The sequence below is a fragment of the Triturus cristatus genome, chromosome 8, assembly GCF_964204655.1.
Source record: "Triturus cristatus chromosome 8, aTriCri1.1, whole genome shotgun sequence".
NCBI lineage: Eukaryota > Metazoa > Chordata > Amphibia > Caudata > Salamandridae > Triturus > Triturus cristatus.
Window position 1 is genome coordinate 1,164,757,645 of NC_140591.1, and position 23,550 is coordinate 1,164,781,194.

A 23,550-nucleotide genomic window follows, 5' to 3' on the forward strand; every position below is an offset into this window, starting at 1 on the left:
ACCCTTAAAATAGACACATGTGTACCTATCAGCCACTCCTATGGCAGGCCTTAACAATCCTGGAGGCAGAGTGCTTGGTAACATGTGAGATGGTGCTCTAGCATGAGCTGAGCCTGTCTGCAGCTTTCGGAACCATGTCCTTATAGCTGTTCTATGATATAGCCTACCATATACTCTTAAAGTGCCTTATAATCTTAAACGGTTATGGTAACTATGGTTTGGCTTTATCAAAACATGTCGTGTAAGGTGTCTAACACTTTGGAATAATACCCCCATCCCATTTCTGGGGGTGAGGATATTATCCCTCCCTTCTAGAGGGAGAAGACATGTTGTAACCTACTTACCCGGTTAAAGTTAACCAGAGCCCCAGCATCACAAAATGGATGCTGCTGCCACAGACACGAGTCTGACCTCCTGCTGCTGGGAGTGATCCCGGCAAGGGAGGCTTGGACAATAGGTTTCCTGCCTTGGGAGGTGCGAGCACCACCCCAGACAGGCCTTAGTGTATTGGGGCAGGGAGGGATGAAAAGAATGAGACATGCCTGGGGCACACAAGGTGTCCCGTGCATAGTCCAGTTCAAACCGGTGCTGGGGCACGCCAGCCCCAGTCCTGGCGCGAAACTGGACAAAGGGAAGGGGGTGTAACCACCCCCCTCCCAGGTCCCACCCATAAGGCGTGACCTAGCAGGTAACCCAGCCCCCCAGATTAGTATAAGAGTGGTAGCTGGGCCCCAGGAGATTAGATTATCCTGAACCTGCAACTTGAACAGAAACTCTGGACCTTCGACATTCGACGAAAGAAGAAGACTGAAGAATCTCCCTTGTGGCCAAGGAGTGGCTACCCTGTGCAAATAGGCACCATCAAGAGACTACCCTTTGCTTTGCTGAAGTTCTACGAGGGACCGACTGCAGAGCCTGACCAGAGCCTTGACTTCCAGACTTCTCCGACCCTGATCCACATCCACAGCAGAGCTGAGATCCGTGGAGGCGACGAGAGACGTGGGACCGGCTACCTGAGAAAAGTGGCGAGTATCTTCCAGCGCAGCTTCTGAGGCACCCTCGAAGTTGTGCACCGGGGATTGAGAAGCCCCAACCCCAAGCACCATCTGCACCGAAGATCAGCCCCCCACACTCCACGAGTGTGGACTGCTTGCCGCGTCTGTCCGGTTGCTTGCCCATTGGCTAGCGGCCTTTGCGACGACACACCTTTGAGTTTCCACTGCTGGTTTGGCTCCTCCAGACTGGCTCCTGCTCCTCTGCAAAAGAGAAGCACCCCAGACCTTCCTGGTCTGCACCAGAAGCAAGTCCTCCATTCCTTGTGGGTTCTGCTTGCCAAGGCTTGGTAAATACTAGTTCGACTTCGACGCCGCCGACAGCAAGAGCCTTCGTGGGACAGCTCGCCTCCTGGTCCTGGTCGTCCTCGACGTCTCTTGGTACCCGTGGCTGCTGCGACAAGCTTCACTTCTTCGCCTGCAATCTCCCGACATCGCCTGGTTCCTTCCTGGTTCCACGTGGTCACTGGCTAGTGACCCAGACTCTGTCCCTTCTGCTTGCAGGTATCCTTCCTTCTTGATCCCGGCCTTTGGATCCACCGGACACTCTGTACTGACTGCCTGTCAGCAACTTTCCTTCAGGCATCCATAGAAGTCCACGACGAAACCCGACGCAAGTTCACACCTATGCATCCGCAGCCCGTGGGCTAGGTAACTTGGGTACTCCGGTGCTCACAAGGGTATTGACTATCCTAGGGTCTAGTTTCCGAGTCTCGACTTTCTAGCTATACCAGAAGTGTCCTAAAACGGCTTATTTCAGAACTGTACTATTTCTATCGATTATACGCATTACGCGTGAGTGTTTCCACTCTGCACCTGAATCCCGTGGGCCTCCCACTTCCTAACCTTGGGTAGTGTAGTGTAGCCCCAGCAATTCCCTAGGCCTAGGCCTATCCTATTTCCGTGACAGTGGTCCTTATACCACTTCTTTAGTATATGGTTTGTGTGGCCCCTAGGGCCTAACTGTATTACTTACCCGTGTGACTTAATGTATGCTTGAATAAGACTGTGTTGTACTTACCTCGAATCTCATAAAGAGTGCTGAGGGTTTGACTAGAATAAATACACTCTATTTTATATATATGTCTGTTGTGGTGTCCTTTCATTTGGTATTCAAGGGATTATATATGGTATAACAGCTGGCTTCACATGCCATTCAGAGTTTAGCCTAAGACTGCTCTTGTCCATGCTACCACTAGGATAGCTGATCTATAAGGTTGACTTTACAACCAATCACCATAAGGGTTGTTTGGACTGATATAAGGTGTACACTAGAACTAGTGACATCATACATCAGGCCAACTTCTCACATTGGTGAGCAGCGGTTGGGATCTGAGCTTGCTGTTGTAATACCATTGTAATCTTGAGATACTAAATTGAAAGATCACACAGATATTGTTTAGGTACATATAACATGGATTAAAAATACTTAAGTCCTACTGGACTTAGTTGTTGTAGGTTGAAGGGCCTAGCACACCCTGACTACAACTACTAGAGAGGTTTAGTAGATACAACTATTGTAGGTAGGTGCACACACCACACCCTCACTAGAATCATGTCCCTGAATGGAGATCACACTGATACTCCCTCAGGAGAGGAGAATCCTAGACAGATTCCCTCTAGATATGATGCATTCACTTTCCAGGAGATGAGACAACTGTGTACCTCCAGGAGATTAAAACAGGGTTCCAACCCTACCCTTAGACAGCTAGTGGAGCTTCTGGAGGCCTATGATGCTGAAAGAGCTGCCAAGTATGGTGCCATAGCTGTAGATAAGGGCCTCCCCTCCACAGAAGAGACCCCTGACTTAACTGATACAGATGAGCCAGAAGAGACCTCAGAGGAAGAGGGAGGTAGCAAGACCCCAGTCAGAAGACTTAGTCAGGCTAACTTAAGCTTGCATGGGAGCTTGCATGGGAGCTTCCCTTACAGGCCCCCAAGTAATCTTAAAAAGAGAGTTAGAAGGGGTAGATCTCCCTCAGGGGACTCTCTCCACTCCTATCACTCGAGAAGCTCCAATGCTTCATCCCACAGGGGGATGACTTCCCCCCAGAGGAGAGAGCATCAGGCCAGAATGAGGGAAGCCAATCTGAGGATTGAAAGGGAAGAACTTGCCCTTGCCAAAGAGAAGCTTGCTCTGGCCAGAGAGCAAAAATTGTGTGGGTCAGAACCCACTGGTGGCAGCAGCATTCCTAGAGATAGGGATAGGTCTTATGACCATAGAAACCTAAGCAAGATAGTCCCCCCATACAAGAATGGGGATGACATCCACAAGTGGATGACTGCTTTGGAGAGGGCCTGCAAAGTACAGCAGGTACCCCAGAGTCAGTGGGCAGCTATCTTGTGGCTCTCCTTTTCTGACAAAGGTAGAGACAAGCTCCTCACAGTTAGTGCTGAGGATGCTGACAATTACAAAGTCCTGAAGAGCGCTCTGATAGATGGGTTTGGCTTAACCACTGAGCAATATAGGTTGTTGTTCAGAGACACCCAGAAGACACAGACACAGGACTGGTCTGATTTTGTGGATTGTGCCACTAAGGCTTTGGAAGGTTGGTTAACTGGCAGCAAGGTGCAGGACTATACAGGATTGTACAACTTGATTATGAGGGAGCAGATCCTTAATAATTGTCAAAACCAGCTTCTCCATCAACACCTGGTAGACTCAGATTTGACCTCTCCCCAAGAATTGGGAAAGAGGGGAGATAAATGGGTCAGGACCAGGATTAGGCCTAAAAATCAGGGTGGTGACCAAAAGAAAGATACCACCAAGCCTCAAGAGAAGGGTGGGGATAAAACAAAAGAGAAATCTTCCTCAGGGCCCCAAAACTCCCCTCAGGGTGGTGGGTCCCAAGCTCCCTCCTCTACCACAGTTAAAAAGCATTACTGCCATGAATGTAAAACTCCTGGGCATTGGAAAACTGACAGCAGTTGGCCAAAGGCTAAAAACAAAACTGTTCCTCCAATTACTCCTGTAACACCACCTATTACTGTCAGCAGTAATCCCCCAGGTGGTGGGAGTGCCCCCAAAAATTTGGTTGGGTTTTCTTGGGGAACACAGGGGGACCCTGGCTTAGCCAATTCCCCTACAGCAGCTACTCTTGTCTGTGATGGTGGCATGGGGTTTGTCAACTTCACTGCCTGTCCCAACACTTTGGGTAGGTACAGACAGAAGCCCTACATCAATGGTAGAAAAGCTGAGGCCTACAGAGACACTGGAGCTAGCATCACTATGGTGACCCATAGGCTAGTTCCCTCTGAGCAGCTTTTGCCTGGTTTCTCATACCAGGTAACTAACATTGATGGCAGGCAGAACAGTCATCCCATGGCAGAGGTATGTCTCAGCTGGGGAGGTGTCAGTGGCCCTAAGAGGGTGGCAGTGTCCCCAACCTTGCCTGTAGACTGCTTACTGGGGAATGACTTGGAACTCTCAGCTTGGGCTGGAGTTGAACAAGACACCCATTCTAAAATGGTAGGCCTTTCACAAAAGGGTAGTGGGGTTGTGCCAGCCACAACCCCTGTCCAAATAGATTTCCTCCCTGAAAAGGTTGGAAGGGCAGTGGTAGCCACATCACAGGCAAAGACAGACTTCCCTGTAGAGATTGGCAGAGCTGTGACAGTCACAGCTCAAACCCAAACTGAGTGCCTCCCTGAAAAGGTTGGCAAGGCTGTAATGGTCTCAGCCCATACTCAGACTGACATAGGTGTAGTGAAGCCTGAAACTATGGATCACTCCACACAAACAGAGAGTAGTGGAGAGGAAGAAAAGTCTCCCTCTCCCCAGACATTAGGAAAAGGTCAGCCTCCTCAGGGATCTGACCTCACCCCTTGTGAAGGAACTGCCCCAGAGCTAGCCAGGCCTGGCCTGGCAGAGCCTCTGATGTCAGTGGCCCCTTCCAAGGTGAGACCCAGTCTGGTGCAGGTAGCCTGCCTCTTTCTACCCTGCCTCAGTCAGCCCAGGGCTGTAGAGGTCAGGGAGGCCAGTGGACCCCAAGAGGGCCCCTGTCCACAAGAACCCCCCCATCAAAAGAATGAGGGTTGCCTGGCTAGTAGCCCTAGCCAGGTGATGGTTAAAAACATTCCTGAGGGATCCCCTTTACAGGTAGTTAGGGACCTCCCCCAGAGGGATTCTGTTGGGCACAGGCAAACATGGGACCTTAGGGCCCCAAACCTGACCTGTCCCTCCAGTAAGCCCACAAATGGGACCCAGCCTCCAGCTTTAGGTAGACAGAGGCTGACCCTGAGAGCACAGTGCAACTCAGTTAAAGAAAGAAAGGCATCCATGGTGGAGGATGATTGGAGGAAGCTGAGGCCTCACTTTGAGGACACTCACTTCAGTACTCCATCTCAACACCAGCCTTTTACTTTGCAAAGACACACCCAAGGTAGAGATTCCCTATGGTGGAGACCCTATGATACCTTTAGGATGAGGGATTGCTTAGTGGACCATGAGACAGGGGTAACCATGCCAGTGCTGGTTCTTCCTTATATGGCCACTTAGGCAATATAGGCTTACCTGGTCAAGGACAGCCTTATCTCCTTTCGTTTGGGGGGGGGGGGGGGGGGTTGTGTAGGAAGGTGGATATCTGACTATGGTTACCCCCAACTTTTTGCCTAGTGTCTAGCTGGTTTTTCGACTTAGTTGGCCTGAGATCCTGCCATTCAGGGTCTCAGGCTGTCTGCTCTCTCTTTAAAATGGACTCCATGTACCCTAGGTACATACACAATTGGTAAGGATCACCTTATTGGACCCTGTACAGTGTACCCTAGGTACCCAGGGCATAGGTGTACCCTAGGCCTCCCAGTGGCTGCAGCATGTATTATGCCACCCCTGGCCTGGCCTTCCAATCAGACACAACTGGCTTTTTGCACTTTTCGGTTGTACGCTCTGAGGACAGGTTGTGGATTTCAAGAATATTGGAATCCTTGATATTTTTGTGCTCGAATTATGGAGCCGTTATTCTGGTCACCTGCATTATAAAGCTACATATGCTGTCGAGGTGACTCTTCCTGTCCTGAACTCTAACATGAGACGAAGCGATACTTTACTTTTACTATTGATACTCTTACCATTTGACTACTGTCTGTGAACTTATATTCTCCATACGTGCGGGACACAATTACGTTGCACCCTCTACTACATTGTTTGTTTAACGGAAGCCTGTTTTTTGCCTTGAAGAAGTTCCAGTGTGGAACGAAACGCGTTGGCTGCGAGTCTTTTTTACAAGAAAATTAAAGGAATATTTCAAAGATATTGTTTGGACTTGGACTTCTTACTGGTGCACCTTCCTCTTTTGCCTTTTTCACAACTGGCTGATCACTCAGCTGGGGCAAGGTTGTGTAATCACCCTTTGCTTAGATATAGTATACCTATATCTACCCTTAAAATAGACACATGTGTACCTATCAGCCACTCCTATGGCAGGCCTTAACAATCCTGGAGGTAGAGTGCTTGGTAACATGTGAGATGGTGCTCTAGTATGAGCTGAGCCTGTCTGCAGCTTTCGGAACCATGTCCTTATAGCTGTTCTATGATATAGCCTACCATATACTCTTAAAGTGCCTTATAATCTTAAACGGTTATGGTAACTATGGTTTGGCTTTATCAAAACGTGTCGTGTAAGGTGTCTAACACTTTGGAATAATACCCCCGTACCATTTCTGGTGATGAGGATATTATTCCCCCCTTCTAGAGGGAGAGACATGTTAAAATCCTACTTTGATGTTTAACTCTGACCAAAGCCTCAGCATCACAAAATGGATGCTGCTGCCACAGACACGAGTCTGACCTCCTGCAGCTGGGAGCCCTCCCAGCCAGGGAGGTCTGGACAATAGGTTTCCTGCTTGGGGAGGTGCTAGCACCTCCCCAGACAGACTTTAGTGTATTGGGGCAGGGAGGGCTGAAAGGAATGAGACATGCCTGGGGCACACAAGGTGCTCCATGCATAGTCCAGTTCAAACCGGTGCTGGGGCACTCCAGCCCCAGCTCTGGCGCGAAACTGGACAAAGGAAAGGGGGTGTAGCCACTCCCCTTCCTGGTCCCACCCATAGGAGGGACCTTGCAGGTAGCCCAGCCCACTAGCCCAGTATATTAGTAGCTAGTTGGGCCCTGCTAGATTAGATTATCCTGAACCTGCAACTTGAACAGAAACTCTGAACCTTCGACATTCGACGAAAGAAGAAGACTGAAGAATCTCCCTTGTGGCCAAGGAGTGGCTACCCTGTGCAAACAGGCACCATCAAGAGACTTACCCTTTACTTTGCTGAAGTTCTACGGGGGACCGACTGCAGAGCCTGACCAGAGCCTTGACTTCCAGACTTCTCCGACCCTGATCCACATCCACAGACGAGCTGAGATCCGTGGAGGCGACGAGAGACGTGGGACCGGCTACCTGGGAAAAGTGGCGAATATCTTCCAGCGCAGCTTCTGAGGCACCCTCGAAGTTGTGCACCGGGGATTGAGAAGCCCCAACCCCAAGCACCATCTGCACCGAACATCAGCCCCCCACACTCCACGAGTCCTGCGTGGGGCCCTTCTGCATTTTCCTGCTTGCCGCGTCTGTCCGGTTGCTTGCCCGTTGGCTAGCGGCCTTTGCGACGACACACCTTTGATTTTCCACTGCTGGTTTGGCTCCTCCAGACTGGCTCCTGCTCCTCTGCAAAAGAGAAGCACCCCATACCTTCCTGGTCTGCACCAGAAGCAAGTCCTCCATTCCTCGTGGGTTCCGCTTGCCAAGGCTTGGTGAATCCTAGTTCGACTTCGACGCCGCCGACAGCAAGAGCCTTCGTGGGACAGCTCGCCTCCTGGTCCTGGTCGTCCTCGACGTCTCCTGGTACCCGTGGCTGCTGCGACAAGCTTCACCTCTTCGCCTGCAATCTCCCGACATCGCCTGGTTCCTTCCTGGTTCCACGTGGTCACTGGCTAGTGACCCAGACTCTGTCCCTTCTGCTTGTAGGTATCCTTCCTTCTTGATCCCGGCCTTGGGATCCACCGGACACTCTGTACTGACTGCCTGTCAGCAACTTTCCTTCAGGCATCCATAGAAGTCCACGACGAAACCAGACGCAAGTTCACACCTATGCACCCGCAGCCCGTGGGCTAAGTAACTTGGGTACTCCGGTGCTCACAAGGGTATTGACTATCCTAGGGTCTAGTTTCCGAGTCTCGACTTTCTAGCTATACTAGAAGTGTCCTAAAACTGCTTATTTCAGAACTGTACTATTTCTATCGATTATACGCATTACGCGTGAGTGTTTCCACTCTGCACCTGAATCCCGTGGGCCTCCCACTTCCTAACCTTCGGTAGTGTAGTGTAGCCCCAGCGATTCCCTAGGCCTAGGCCTATCCTATTTTCGTGACAGTGGTCCTTATACCACTTCTTTAGTATATGGTTTGCGTGGCTCCTAGGGCCTAACTGTATTACTTACCTGTGTGACTTAATGTATGCTTGAATAAGACTGTGTTGTACTTACCTCGAATCTCATAAAGAGTGCTGAGGGTTTAACTAGAATAAATGCACTTTATTTTATACATATATCTGTTGTGGTGTCCTTTCATTTGGTATTCAAGGGATTATATATGGTATAACAGCTGGCTTCACATGCCATTCAGAGTTTAGCCTAAGACTGCTCTTGTCCATGCTACCACTAGGATAGCTGGTCTATTAGGTTGACTTTAAAACCAATCACCATAAGGGTTGTTTGGACTGATATAAGGTGTACACTAGAACTAGTGACATCATACATCAGGCCAACTTCTCACAACTTACCTACGGTAATGCTTTTTCTGGTGGATACAATATCTGCCTGTGGATTCCTCACGCTCCCACCGCCTCCCCTTTGTCCACCTGTTTCTACCAAAAAATATTTTAATTTAATATGTCTTAATCATGTTTATATTTTAATAATGAGAAATGCTTATTCTGTTGCTATTTCGCTATACCTTTATTGATTATGCATTTGTGAATTTATATACATGTATATATTTGGTATGCTATGTTTGCATTTGAAGATGTGTCGGTCCGCCCGTTTGCCTCGGTGGCACAGAAAAAATGGGTGGAACTGACGTCAGCACGCCGACGAGGTCCTTTTGTGGCTCCAATGACGTCATACGGTGCCGCGAGTGGAGCCGGTCCATTGTGACGTCCTCGTCGACGTGGGAGAGCCAGGAAATAATTTTCCCGCGGAATGCTGGCGCAGGGGGTATTCAAAAGGTGAGGAATCCACAGGCAGATATTGTATCCACCAGAAAAAGTGTTACCGAAGGTAAGTAACTTGTTTATATTTACCGTTGAGGACAACATTACCCAACTAAAGGAACAAGTGGCCCACCTACAGACCCACACTAAGGAGCTGCACAAAAGGGCGGGCTCACCGCTCTCTGGCTCCCAGACCTCCACTTGGAGCACCACATAGGCCCATAATTGCCAGGATCTTTAATTTCAAGGATAGAGATTCTATCCTGAGCGAAGCCTGCAAGCAAAAGACTTTGACTTACTGTGGCCACCCCATACTGATCTTCCCCGACTACACACAGGAGTTCCAGACCCAGAGCCGCTCATTCATTGAAGTGAAACAGAAACTGCACTCTTTGAATCTTAAATACAGGTTGCTCTTCCCAGCTCGGCTCCGAGTGGTGTTCTAAAACAAGACTCATTTCTTCGAGTCTCCTGAGGTGGCCTGGTCCTGGCTGACCGAGGAGTGCCCTCTCAGGATTGACACCTCGGCTCTGCCCTCAGGCGCCCGATTGGGGGTTGCCCGAGTGGGGTCACCCAAGCCAAACGGAAGATGCATACCTTCCCCCAGGAGGTGGGGAGTTCGCCGAAACATGTCGGACTCACCCACAGATTCTGGTTCACACTCTGGAGATCGGGTACAATTGATCCGGTTCCTTGGTCGGTACGGCTTCCAGAGGCACCTCTCCTAAAACTCTCCACATCGACTCCACTGAGTCGGACCTCTCTCGCAGTACAATGCTTCTGGTGTGACTGGCCCGACCGAGGTCTTGCTGTCCAGCTCGTTGCCAAAAAGGATACACTTATATATATGGTCATGGTTTATTAAAATCTGTAGACACTTTTGCCGAGATAATGAAATATCCTCATGTAAGGAGTGGTCCTCTACGCAACTCCAAACTCAAACGTTTTGGTTTGGTCAGTTAACTTTACCTTAATTGGAATGACAGATGTAGGAATCTGGCTCTGTATATGCTATACCAAAGTGAGGTATAGTGTGCACAGAGTGCAGTGGAACCCCAAAGGTAGGCAGAGGTGGTAAAGTTAGATAGAACCTTACTCTCTATTTGTGGTAGTGTGGTCAAGCAGTAAGGCAGTATCAGAAGACAGTGTTAAGCATTTGTTGTACACACTCAGTCAGCAAATGAATTCACACACTCAAAGACTGAACTTCAGACCAATTGTTGTTGTATAAAAATACTCTATTAATTATTTTATTTTCTAGAACGAAGCAAGCCTGGCACAGGTGAGCAATAAATACTTTACAGTAGTAATCCAATTGAAATAGAGTTTGATTGATAATTGTATATGCAGTTTGGTTTGATTTACAGTATGGATGCAGAGAAATGTAATACTTAGTAAATGCAGTAAATAGACTTGACTAGGCTTTTTGGTAAAATAGCAGGTAAGTAACTTTTGAGATTACTAGGCTTACACAGAGTAGTATACCTAGATACTACTCTGGGACATTTCCTGATAACAGGTAAGTAAAATCGTTTTTGTTAGATTATGCAATTTTAAAGAATTTCTTTAGTTTCTCAAACTCCACACTTAAAAACTTTTCACAGAAAAACAGTCAATGTTATCCTATGGAGGTAAATAGTGTTATCAGTTTTGAGGTAAGTATTTGGTAGTGGGAGTTGAGGTTCTAGGGGTAGACTCAGGGGTCACCCAGGGTCAAGGATGCACTCTAGTTATCCTGTATTGGGGTATCTTTCATAGATTCACATGCCTGAATCATTCCCCGTCGCTGTGGCGGGAGTCCCCGGTAAATAAAAACGTAGTGCCAAAATGTTAGTAGTAGTAGTAGGCCCAAAGAAAAGGCCTAAAGCCTATATCTTAGTAGCCTATCTACCTCATTATGCAAAAGAACCAAGAATTTGGTAACAACCAATCAGACACTAGCACCCTTCTAGAACCCTCTAAGCAGAGCCAGTTCTCCTCAGATTTTCACCGCACGTCGTGTGGAAGGGAGTCTCCCTGAGTGCCTCTCAGTTTTTCAACTTACTACAGTATGTCTGACAAGAAGGCCTTGTTTAAATCCTGCAGGACCTGCGCCAAGAAGAGGGTCCATGTTGATGATCAACATTTGGACTGCATCTACTGCCTCTACCCTAAACATGAGGCAAGAGATTGCAAGATTTGCCGCACCTTCCCTACCAAAACTCTTAGGGATAGGGAGCCAAGAGTGCTTTTGTGGCTGAAATCCTCCTCGGCTGAGGAGGATGACAGAGCCTCTACTTCTAGCAAGAGAGCTAGATCGCAGGACAGCTCTTCCAGTGAGGGGAAGAAGCGCCAGAAATCTCACCATTCTACTTCTGGTTCTGTTCAGAGGAGTCCCAACATTTCCTCTGAATCAGCGCACTCTCCTCAGGATTCTACGGTCAAAGCTAGGACACAGACTGTGAGTAAAAGCCTTTCAAAATCCCTGGCTTTCTCTCCTTCTACGATTTCTGTCACCTCGTCTGCTCCTTCATTGACGGATACAATCTTGACGATGGCCATTACCTCTCCTATTCTGTCAACGAGGATTACTATCCTCTCAAAAAAGCTCGTCGTCGACGTAGTCCTCGTCGACGAAGCCAGCATCGACGATACCATCGACGAAGCTTTCAACGTCGAAAAGAGAAGCGTCGACAAAGATCTCGTCGTCGAAAGTCCCGCCGACGATGATCCCGTCGATGAAGAGCTCGTCGACGAAAATCCCATCGACGAAGGCTCCGTCGACGAAGACCTCGTCGACGACGACCCCATCGACGACGACGATCCTGTCGACGATGATCCCGTCGACGAAGACGATTCCGTCGACGACGACGATCCCGTCGACGACGATTCCATCGACAAGTCTGTCGACGATAGCCTCGTCGACGACGACCTCGTCGACGATGGACACTAAAAACCTATTAACATCAAAGGAATCCATTTCTACTACAATGTCTGGAGATTTACCTGTTCAGTCTCCGACACTTGCAATGGCGCCCACTCATTCCACTCCTATTTCCACCAGGAGTTTCCAGCTAAAGACTTTTCAAAGACAGGAATGTAGCGACATATCACCGCTTATTCCCTCACATCTCCTAGAAACATATGTGCAGGGTGAGGATGATGATTATGAGGATGACGAGGACGAAGGGCCCTTTAGGATCGCTCGCCATCCTTCTGAACTGCACATCAAGTGTCAAGATGACGATGATGCTGAGGAGGCGGACAATTGAGCCAGACTGGCAGGCCTGGTGGCCGATTGATATGTTTCCTCCGTCCTGCTCCTCCCAAGCCGCCAAGAATTTGGGGGTTAAGATGGATAAGGGGCTAACATTTAAATCCCAGATCCTCGGGGTGTCGGGCACCTGCTTCGGCATCCTCAGGATGCTGCGGAGGTTCCTTCCCCTGCTGTCTGAGGAGCTTAGGAAACTGACAGTGCAGGCTCTGATCGGGTCCAGGTTGGATTATTCTAACATTCTTTACCTGGGACTGCCAGAGTATTTGCTGCAGCGGCTCCAAGTGGTGCAGAACGCTGCTGCGAGAGCAATCTTTGGATTAAATAGACGGGCCAGTGCATCTGGCTTGTTGAGAACCTTGCACTGGCTCCCTATCCGGAAGCGGATCGCCTTCAAGGCTCTGACTCTGGCCTACAAAGCTCTCCACGCGGTGGGAGCTAAGTATCTTCAAAAGAGACTGGTCTTTTATCAGCCGACCCGGTCTTTGAGGTCGGAATCTTTGTTTTTGGCGGTTGTTCCGCGCGTGAAGAGAGCTCGCCTGGGTGGCCGTTCTTTTGGACTACTGGCGCCACAGTTGTGGAACTCTCTGCCGCTCACTCTGCGGGGAGCTACCAGCCTATTAGCTTTTAGAAAAAGCCTTAAAACCTGGCTGTTTACCCAGTAGTTTGTTTTTCTTGCATGTATTTGTCTGGCATTCTGTTTTTTCTTTTAATGGTGTTATGTTATTGTGTTGCAGCCTTCCTTTTCCAAAAAAAGCGCCGGGACACTCTTTTTGAGTAGCCGTGCGCTATACAAAAGAATAAATAACATAACATAACATAACATAACAATTATCAGAGGCATTACTATCAGGAAGACATAGTCGTTCCGCATCATAGACCTTGCTACAGACAACCTCGTCAGAGCGAGATGTCACATCTGCCTCCGACTTTAATTCAAGACCTGCAAGCCATGCTTGCAGATTATAAGCAGCGTTTTCCACCGCAGCCAGTCATTCCACAGGTTCCGCGGACTGCGCCGCAGCCGGACCCATTGCCTTTGCCTGAAGATCCAGCCCCAACGCCTCAACTGCCTGATCCTCCACAGGACCCGCGTCAAGGTCAAGATTCAACCTCAGAGGAGGAATTTGAAGAGGGTGAGCTACCAGACCCAGCAGACCCTTGGGATTCTTATATAATCCCTATGCCTTCGCCACCCACCCCTCTACCATCTGATTCGCCTCCAGAAGATATAGGGGGGTTCCATAACCTTATGCAGCGAGCTGCGACCAGGTTCCATTTGCCGGTTACCATTGAGCAGTCTGACTGTTTTCTTCATGACTTTAAAGAGGAGTCAAGAAAGGTCACAAGAGCTATCCCTATCATTGACTACATTTGGAAGGAAGGAGTTAAAATTATGAAAAACCCAGCATCAGTTCCAGCGGTGCTTCCACGGATTGACAAAAAATACCGTGCTCCTGCCAACAGTCCTTCCTGTCTCATTGGCCAACCTCGGCCAGACTCGGTTATCTCACAGGCAGCCCAACAAAAATCTAAGAATCCGGCAGCACCTGTCACTACACCACCGTATAGGGAAGGACGACGCCTGGATTTAATTGGCAAAAAATTTTCAACGATGGCAGCTGCATCCATCAGGTCAGCCAACTCGTTGGTGATAATAGGGCGTTATGACCGCCAAATGTGGTCAGAAATGACAAGCTTTATTGACCTCATCCCAGAGGACAACAGACAAGACGCTCTGAAGATTTTGTTGGAGGGTGAGCGTGCAGCATCAGAGACTATCGACTGCGCTCTGGATATTGTAAATACTCATTTTCGCCAGTTGGCTGGGGCAGCTGTTCTCAGACGCCTGGGTTGGCTTAAGGCCACCACGTTCAGACCAGAAGTCCAGACAAAAATATTGGATATGGCCTATGATGGCGAATCGTTGTTTGGAAAGCATATAGATGACGCACTCCAAGCAATAAAGACCGATACTGATACCGCAAGATCATTGGGCTCCTTGCAGTACAAATGAGGTACCTTCAGAGGAGCAAGAGGCCGTGGATTTTCATCCAGAGGAGGTTATCACACCCAACAGAATAGGTACCAGCCTCAGTATCGACAATCAAATCAATCTTCCTACAGACAAACCAACACCTCTGGTTTCTCTCGTCAAGGCGGACGAAAAAGATCGCAGAATCAGGGAAGAGACACCACAAGGAAGCAATGATTTCTGCAGGGCGCCTTCCACTCCTTTTCCCCTCCCTGTGGGTGCGAAGATTTCAACTTTTGTGAGCAAGTGGCAAGAAATTACGTCGGACCAGTGGGTTCTGGTCCTGGTTCTCAACGGTCATACCTTAGAGTTTGTCACCAAGCCACCCAACACACCACCCAAGGGACCCCCTCCCCCTCGTCTTCACTTACTATTCAAAGAAGCTTTAACGATGCTCCTCAAGAATGCAATCGAGACGGTTCCTGCACTTCAAAAGGGGATGGGTTTCTATTCCCGCTTTTTTCTCATCAAGAAGAAATCAGAGGAGTGGCGTCCAATCTTAGACCTTCGCAATCTGAACAGATTCCTCAAGGAGCAGGGATTTCGCATGGTCACTCTGGCAGAAATTCTAAGTTGCCTCAACGAGGGAGATTTTCTAGCTTCTTTAGATATGGAAGACGCTTACTTTCACATCCCAATACATCCGAAGCATCGCAAGTATCTTTGCTTCACAGTGGCTGGCGCCCATTACCAGTTCAAAGTGCTCCCGTTTGGGTTAAAATCTGCCCCAAGGATATTTACGAAGTGCCTAGCTCCAGTGGCAGCAGCGTTACGATCCCAAGGAATCCAAGTCTTCCCATATTTAGACGACTGGTTGATAAAAGGTCCTACGGAAAGCTCAGTCAAGTCTGCCGTGACAACATCTCTTCATCTGTTCCACTCTTTGGGGCTTACGGTCAACAGGAGCAAATCTCAATTACACCCAAGGCAGATCATTCCTTTTCTGGGAGCTCTGCTAGATACCGTCCGCTGCAAGGCATTCTTATCTGACGAACGGCAGGTTCGTCTTCAAAAGTTAGCAATCCTGATTTCCAAAAGAAAGTCAGTTTCTGTCCGGATGTTCGCGTCGCTTCTAGGGATGTGCTCCTCTGCAATACTCCTCGTCCCTCTGGCACGGCTCCGGATGCGACCCTTGCAGGAGGAGTTACACCTTCAGTGGCAGCAGGCGATGGGTTCCTTCGACGACATCCTCAGAGTCACTTCAGGCATGAAGAGCGCTCTACGTTGGTGGTCCCACATACCCAACTTAGCAGAAGGGCTCACTTTCATACAGAAGATTCCAGACTTTGTCCTCACTACAGATGCTTCCATGGAAGGATGGGGAGGTCATCTCCAAGACTTACAGATACAGGGGAAGTGGTCTCCAGAGTACAAGAACAAACACATCAACAGTCTGGAATTGCGAGCAATTTTCCTGTCTCTGCAAGCTTTCCTTTCAAGGATTGCAGGTCTTCGGTTCTGGTTCGGACCGACAATACCACCAGCATGTTTTACGTGAACAAGCAAGGAGGGACAAGATCAGCAACTCTGTCCACAGAGGCTCAGGAGTTGTGGGAATGGGTCACACTCCACAACATAACCCTCAGAGCAGAACATGTCAGAGGTCTCTGCAATACATTAGCGGACACGCTCAGCAGATCCCAATCAGATTGCCACGAATGGGAGCTAGAGCAAGCTCAAGTGCTCAGAGTATTCAGAGCTTGGGGTACACCGCCACTGGATTTGTTCGCCACAAAAGAGAACAAGAAATGCCGCTTTTATGCCAGCAGATACCCTCAACAGGGGTCAAGGGGGAATGCCCTGTCCATGCGATGGTCAGGGATTTGTGCTTACGCTTTTCCCCCGATACCTCTAATACCGAGGGTCATACGCAAAATTAAGTTGGAGGGCTGTCGTCTCATCTTGATTGCACCCAGATGGCCACGCCAATACTGGTTTCAGGAGCTTCTATTACTATCCCAGGACCAGCCGATCCATCTTCTCCCGACGCCCACAATGCTGTCAAGGAACAGAGGTCAGGTTCTCCACCCAGACCCTCAGTCCCAACATTTACACGCATGGCTCCTGACTTCTTAGAATTTAAGGACCTGGATATCCCTCAAGACTGTAGGGATATTTTAACGAAATCACGAGCCCACAGCACGATAAAAACTTACTGTCTGAAATGGAAACGGTTTTGCTGTTGGTGTGAAGCAAACCAGGTGCACCCGGTGGACGCTCCTGCAGAACAGATCCTCCCTTATTTGTTACACCTGGCAAGATCTGGACTTTCTTTCCCTTCAGTCAAAGTCCACTTAGCTGCACTTTCCAGATTCAGAAAGGGTGCTCATGGCCCTTCCCTTTGTTCATCCTCTTTAATTAAGCAGTTTATGAAAGGACTTTTCCTGGAGTTTCCTCCGGTCAGACTTCCGCCACCAGAATGGGAACTCAACACAGTCTTAATGCAATTAATGAAGCATCCATTCGAGCCTATCCACAAGGCTGACCTCAAATTCCTTACCTGGAAGGTTGCTTTACTTCTGGCTTTAACATCAGCTCGACGAGCGAGTGAAATTCAGGCATTTACAATAAAGGAAACTTTTCTACACTTCACTCAAGACTACGTGCACCTCCGAACTAATCCAACATTTATCCCTAAGGTGCCGTCACAGTTTCATCTTAATGAACCAGTGACGTTAAAAAATGTCTTTCCTAACCCATCTACTCCAGTGGAACGAGCCTTACATTCTCTCGATATCAAGAGATGTCTTAAATTCTATCTTCAAAAAACAAAGAACCTTAGAAAGTCCGACCAATTGTTCGTGGCTTATGGCCAAACTACCCTGGGAAGGGCGGTGACAAAATCCCCCATTGCCAGATGGATAGCATCTACAATCCTTTTCTGCCATGACAAAGCTCACAGGCCATTGTTCCGGAAACCCAAGGCCCATTCCACGAGAACAGTAGCAGCGTCTACAGCATTGTTTGCTGGTGTGACTCTAGAAAATATCTGCCGTGCTGCGACATGGAAAAATGTCCACACTTTTACGAGACATTACTGCCTCCAATCTACGCATCGAGACAATGCAGCAGTTGGACAAGCTGTCCTGCTACATCTGTTTCTTTGAGATATTTTCAGGTACCTTTTTCATACTTTTAACATGTAATATGTTGATATCTTTTGGTATGGCAATGCAATGTTTTACAATAATGATTTGCTTTCATTTTAATGTTATTGCTTTACATGCTGTCTTCTCTTTATAGATTGCATGTTTCGAATTTTAAGATTCTTTTTCTTATACCTCTTGTTAACAAGCTGTGGATGCAACTAGGGAGTATCAGCACCAGTCTCCCACCATCCGCAAACGACTGTATACTTGGTATACTGCTCGCTATTCTGATTCAGGCATGTGAATCTATGAAAGATACCCCAATACTGGATAAGAAAACAAGTTACTTACCTGTAACTACAGTTATCCAGTATTGGTATCTTTCATAGATTCACATGCACCCACCCCCCTCCCCGTAGAGTCAGTTCTATTATATATTTTGGGACGTTTACTTCCCACTTGTGCTACGAAAATCTGAGGAGAACTGGCTCTGCTGAGAGGGTTCTAGAAGGGTGCTGGTGTCTGATTGGTTGTTACCAAATTCTTGGTTCTTTTGCATAATGAGGTAGATAGGCTACTAAGATATAGGCTTTAGGCCTTTTCTTTGGGCCTACCACTACTACTAACATTTTGGCACTACTTTTTTATTTACCGGGGACTCCCGCCTCGGCGACGGGGAATGATTCAGGCATGTGAATCTATGAAAGATACCAATACTGGATAACTGTAGTTACAGGTAAGTAACTTGTTTTCTTACACCCTCAGCAGCACTAGGGCGCCCGGGTGCAGAGTGCTGATGCACAATGTTATCCAATAGGGGATAGGGGACATCCGGTTAGTGGCTGCTGGCAAGCACGCCACTTGGTTGTGGGAGCAAAGCTCCTGGACTTTAGCTCAGGGCAAATGGGGAAACAAAGTTGCACCAAAGGTGGACCCTCAGCGGCACTCGGAAGGCCTGGTGCAGAGTGCTGTTTTGACGTCGGACACCCTGTTGTTTTCAATAGATAACCTCCAGTTTGGAAAGACACTGCAGGCTTGGGGCCGAAGGTCTTCTGGGTGCGACCACCACTTCGAGCGGTAAGTTGGGATGTTAGGGGTTGGTTAGGCACCGTCGGTTTGTGCACACAAGGCCTTGGGGCGTCGGGTGCAGGGGGACCTTTTGGGGCTGATCTTCGTACCAGCTCCTGGTCACAGTTAGGGGTCCTTCTGGATTTAGGCTGCAGGTGTCGGCTGGAGGTTTGAGGCGGGTCAGGGGTCGCCGGATCTCGGGTCAGTATCGCCGGGGTGACCTCCTCGTGGTGTTTGCCCACTCGAGCACGGGCTGTGGATGGAGGGTGCAGAGTGGGGCGGATCCGCGGGTTCCGGCCCGAGCCAGAGGTTGCAGATGAACAAATCCGGTGTTCACAGGAGACATAGTCTTTGTAGTTGAAGGCAGGCAGGTCCTCCAGGGTTTTTGAGGTTGCTGGCTGCAGGACACACTGGGATTTTACAGGAGCAGGTTCAAGGGGAAGACAGGCTGGTAAGGCTGGGGCCAAGTCAATGGGCGTCTTTCTCTTGTTAGCTGTTCTGTCCTTCTTTTTCTTCTTGCAGGTTTGAGGAAGCAAGGTTCAGGGATGCCCCTAAATACTAGATACAGTGGCATTACACCCCCTATTATGCCACCCTCCAGTGGGAGTGGGGCATGAGCCTGTCCCTGGTTGGCTGAGTCCCCCCATCTTCAAAATGGGGTGGACTGAGAGTTTTGCTTCACCTCGCCTCCCCCACCTGAGGGGTGGAGTTGGCAGGGGTGGGCACACCTCTCTTCCTCGCTTGTTTTTCCCGCCGGTTCTCCCACACAAAGTGGGGGTCAGAACCAGTGGGGATCAGTTGCTGAGAGCAGCAAGTGTCCTGGGGAAGCTTCACAAAGGGGCCAAGCCTTTGAAGCTCCCCCTTCAGGAACCCTGCCCATTCTGGGGGAGGAGGCTTGGCACCTCGTCCCAGGATGTGCATTGTTTCAGGCCCCAGAGAGCAGCAGGCTCCCGACCCAGGAGTCCAGAAACATGTCTGGTGGTGGCAGCTGAAAGCATCCCCTCAGCCTTGACACTAGTGGTAGGTTAGTTTTTAGGGGGCATCTCTAAGATGCCCTCTATGTGCATTTTTCATTAAATCCCACACTGGCATCAGTGTGGGTTTAATATGCTGAGAAGTTTGATACCAAAGTTCTCAGTTATTAGTGTAGCCATTAAGATGCTGTGGAGTTCGTAATGACAATCTCCCAGCATCATATACTCTTAATGGCACCACTGCACTTACAATGTCTAAGAATGGACTTAGACACTGTAGGGGTACAGGGATAATGCATTATAACAACAAGTGGCCTGCCCTGCGGCACACCTAGTCCTACAATACCGACACTAACAGGGTTTCCAATCCTTGCTGATTCCCTAGAGTGTGTTCCCTATCACTACTCAAAAGGTCATGGTGTATCAAATTAAAAGTGTCATAAAAACCATCATAGCACTACTTCTACCAAAAATTGGCTAGAAAAAATGTGAGGAAAGAGAAAAAGCACCTCACGGCAGTAACACCAAGGGGGTTGCTGGCTGGTACTCGCCAGCATACCCACTTATCATCATAGGTTGCTCTTACTCAATGTGAAAAACAAAAAGTGTAATGTTTTAATACACGAATCTCAACCCCAGTGAAGTGAGGTAGTGAAAAAATTAAAAACTACCAGTGCCTGGTGCTTTTATACGTGCCCTTTGGACCCCAGTGAGAATATGATAATCTAATTCTCACCATTAAAAACTGGTAACGCTTACTAGCTTGACGTAACTTTATTGAATGCTGTAAGCTCCCACGATTAAAAATGGTTTCAATCAAACCATAGTCAACTCTATAATGCCAACATGTTTCGTTGCAGTACCATCACGCAACTTCTTCAGGGTTGTTGGGGTTCCAAATCAACTTCACGTGCGATTCACCTAAAACCTCAAGAGGTTGCGAAGTCTTCTCATACCAGCAACCGTCTTCGGAATGGAACACGTGTCCTCTGATCACGTGCCCCTGGGGTGACTACCAAATGTCTTGTCCCCCATGCCGCGTCCCACCGGCGTCTGTGCAGCTCCAGACGGGGGTTGAGATTCGTGTATTAAAACATTACACTTTTTGTTTTTCACATTGAGTAAGAGCAACCTATGATGATAAGTGGGTATGCTGGCGAGTACCAGCCAGCAACCCCCTTGGTCTTACTATCGTGAGGTGCTTTTTCTCTTTCCTCACATTTTTTCTAGCCAATTCTTGGTAGAAGTAGTGCGATGATGGTTTTTATGACACTTTTAATTTGATACACCACGACCTTTTGAGTAGTGATAGGGAACACACTCTAGGGAATCAGAAAGGATTGGAAACCCTGTTAGTGTCGGTATTGTAGGACTAGGTGTACCGCAGGGCAGGCCACTTGTTGTTATAATGTATTGAGTGGGGGGGCGGCCTTGCTCGGTTTTTTCCCCCTGTGGCTCCAATTGTGTTATTGTACAGGGATCATGCACCTGTACCCTCACCACTGGTATAGTGCACCCAGCTAGAGGGGTGACTGATCTATGCCAGGGCAGTGGGTTGTAAGCATGGCACACAGGGATGTGTGCCATGTCGACTCTTTACTTTATTCTGCAAAAAAGACACGTAGCCTGCAAAGGCACTGTGTGAGTGTCAGGGTACAGGACCTCTAAGGGTGGCACAATAAGTGCGGCAGCCCTTAGAGGCCTTCTTTGGTTACAGTGCACTGGTTTCCTGTGGTACCATTTACCTGGGGCTGACTTGTGGCCAGAGATGCCAATTGAGTTTAGGCTTCAATGCAGTTTTGAGGAAAGAACATAGGCCCTGAGTACCTGATTAGCAGGAGCCCAGGGCACACTCAGTCAAAGCACACCAGCAATTCAGCAAATGGTGGGGGCAACCATGCAGAAAGAGGGCACTTTCTCACAACAGATGCTTTTGTTGTCGAAGTAAAGGGAGGGGAAAGAGAGGGGTGTTGGGACCTTTGTCCCGAGTTTTCGTTGATGTACCTTGTTTGTCACACCAGCACTCTTACTCTGCAGCATGACAGCCATGTATACAACTCACAGGATGACACTACAATGATCGCCTTGCAGCTAGAACATATCCCAACCAATCCCACAACCAGTTTAGGCCCCACAGGCTTTCAAGTTAACCCAAACCCAACATGACACTTACGGGGATCCCCTCCGAATATTATCATGGAATGTCAATGGGCTGCTCAACAGGGTCAAACGGACGTCAGTTTTGCTCTACTCCCTACGCTAGGCATCTGACATACGCCTGCTCAAGAGTCCCACCTCATGGGCAACAACTGTCCCTTTCTCGCAAGATACGGCTATGACAGAGGAGTGTGGCAATTCTATTGTGATGTAACCTCTTCTTTGTACTTATGCAAGCCACTAGTGACCCTTAGGGATGTTTTGTGGCCCTGAGTGGAACAATAGGATGGAACGCCCTAAACTTAGTGTCCATATACTCTCCTCCCTCGACGCTCACACTGACCTTGAAGCGAACCGCTGATCTTATTGCTTCTGTACCCCTGGGGATGACAGTGGTCGGGGCGATTTTAATGCGGTAATGCAACCAGACCTTGACACTACAGGCATACCCTCCACCACGAGGACCGTGCACAACAAACATCTAGCAAACTGGGCAAGTACCCTGGGCATCTCTGACACCTGGAGGACTTGGCACCCCCACAGCAGGCAATTCACTCTTACCTCCGCAGCACACCAAACCCACGCTCGAATTGATAGCGTTTTCATGCCTGCCCTTGACTGCCAGAAGATTAGAGATGTCACCATCCTTCTCAGGGGCATCTTGATCACTCACCTTTGCTCCTGAATGTGGGTGATCCCCCTGACTAACTCGGTCCGACGTGGAGGATGAATGCATGGTTCCTTCAAGACAAAGTCTTTAAGAAGGCAGTTGCGGCAGAGCTTCAGCTCTACTTTCTCACCAATGACGGCTCTGTCTCCTCTCCAGGTACCCTGTGGGAGGCAGGTAAGGCCACCATCTGTGGCTTCGCCAAAAGCCACCTCATACTCAAAAGCCTGGCCATGATAACCAGATTACCCTCCTGGAAGCCCAGGCAACCCTCCTTGAGAGGCGCCAGCCTGGAGAACGGGATGAGATTCAGACAAGGCAGCTAATACATTTGAGTAATGAAATCAAACAAATCTCCATGGAATCCGCTAAGCTACTATGGAGATCCTCCGTAGCTCAGGTGTATGGCTGGAGGGACAAGAACAGGAAATACTATATAGATTAGCCACATACCCCATGTCCAACCGCATAATTCCAGAGATTAGGGACTCGAAGGACCTCTTCCACCGATCTCCCTCCAGCAACGGCTCAGACCTTTGCTACCTACTATTGTAAGCTCTACTCAGCGCAGCGACCTGAGGTTTCCCTATCGGAGTTAATCCACCGGGAACGCCTCCGCCTCCCCCGTCTTAACGTGGCGGAATCAGCTGAAGTTGATCTCCCCATACCCCGGGAAGAAATCAATGAGGCCATTTCTGATGGATACATCTGCCAGTGGGTTCCTCACCTTGTGAATATCCCCTGCGCCAGCAGCAACATTCGGAAATGTTTCGTAGCTCTCCACGCCGAGGACGACGTCACAATAGCATGGCTCCGCACGCAGCTCCTCTGACGTCACTGGAGCCATAAGAGAGCCTCGTCGGCGAGATGACGTCAGTTCCCTTTCTTCCGCGTCGTCGATGCTAACGGTTTTCTGGGACTCTCCGTAGCTTGTCTAGTTGCTTTGTATTTCTGTATTGTGTTTCTGGTCTTCTCTTGCTTCTTTCCTGAAGATGTCGTCAAGGAAGTCAGGGTTCAAGGTCTGTAGAGAGTGCGGAGGACATATGTCCATCACGGATCC

At 48.8% G+C, this 23,550-nt stretch overlaps 1 protein-coding gene across 1 annotated transcript in view; it reads left to right on the top strand.

Moving 5' to 3' along the window:
• The window catches only part of LOC146805548 (uncharacterized), a 766,323-nt gene that overhangs the window by 54,394 nt on the left and 688,379 nt on the right, over nt 1-23,550 (top strand). Inside the window, exon 5 of the mRNA XM_085623807.1 lies at nt 10,509-10,529. Coding sequence (XP_085479933.1) covers nt 10,509-10,529 — 21 coding nt within the window. The remainder of the gene's footprint in view (nt 1-10,508; nt 10,530-23,550) is intronic.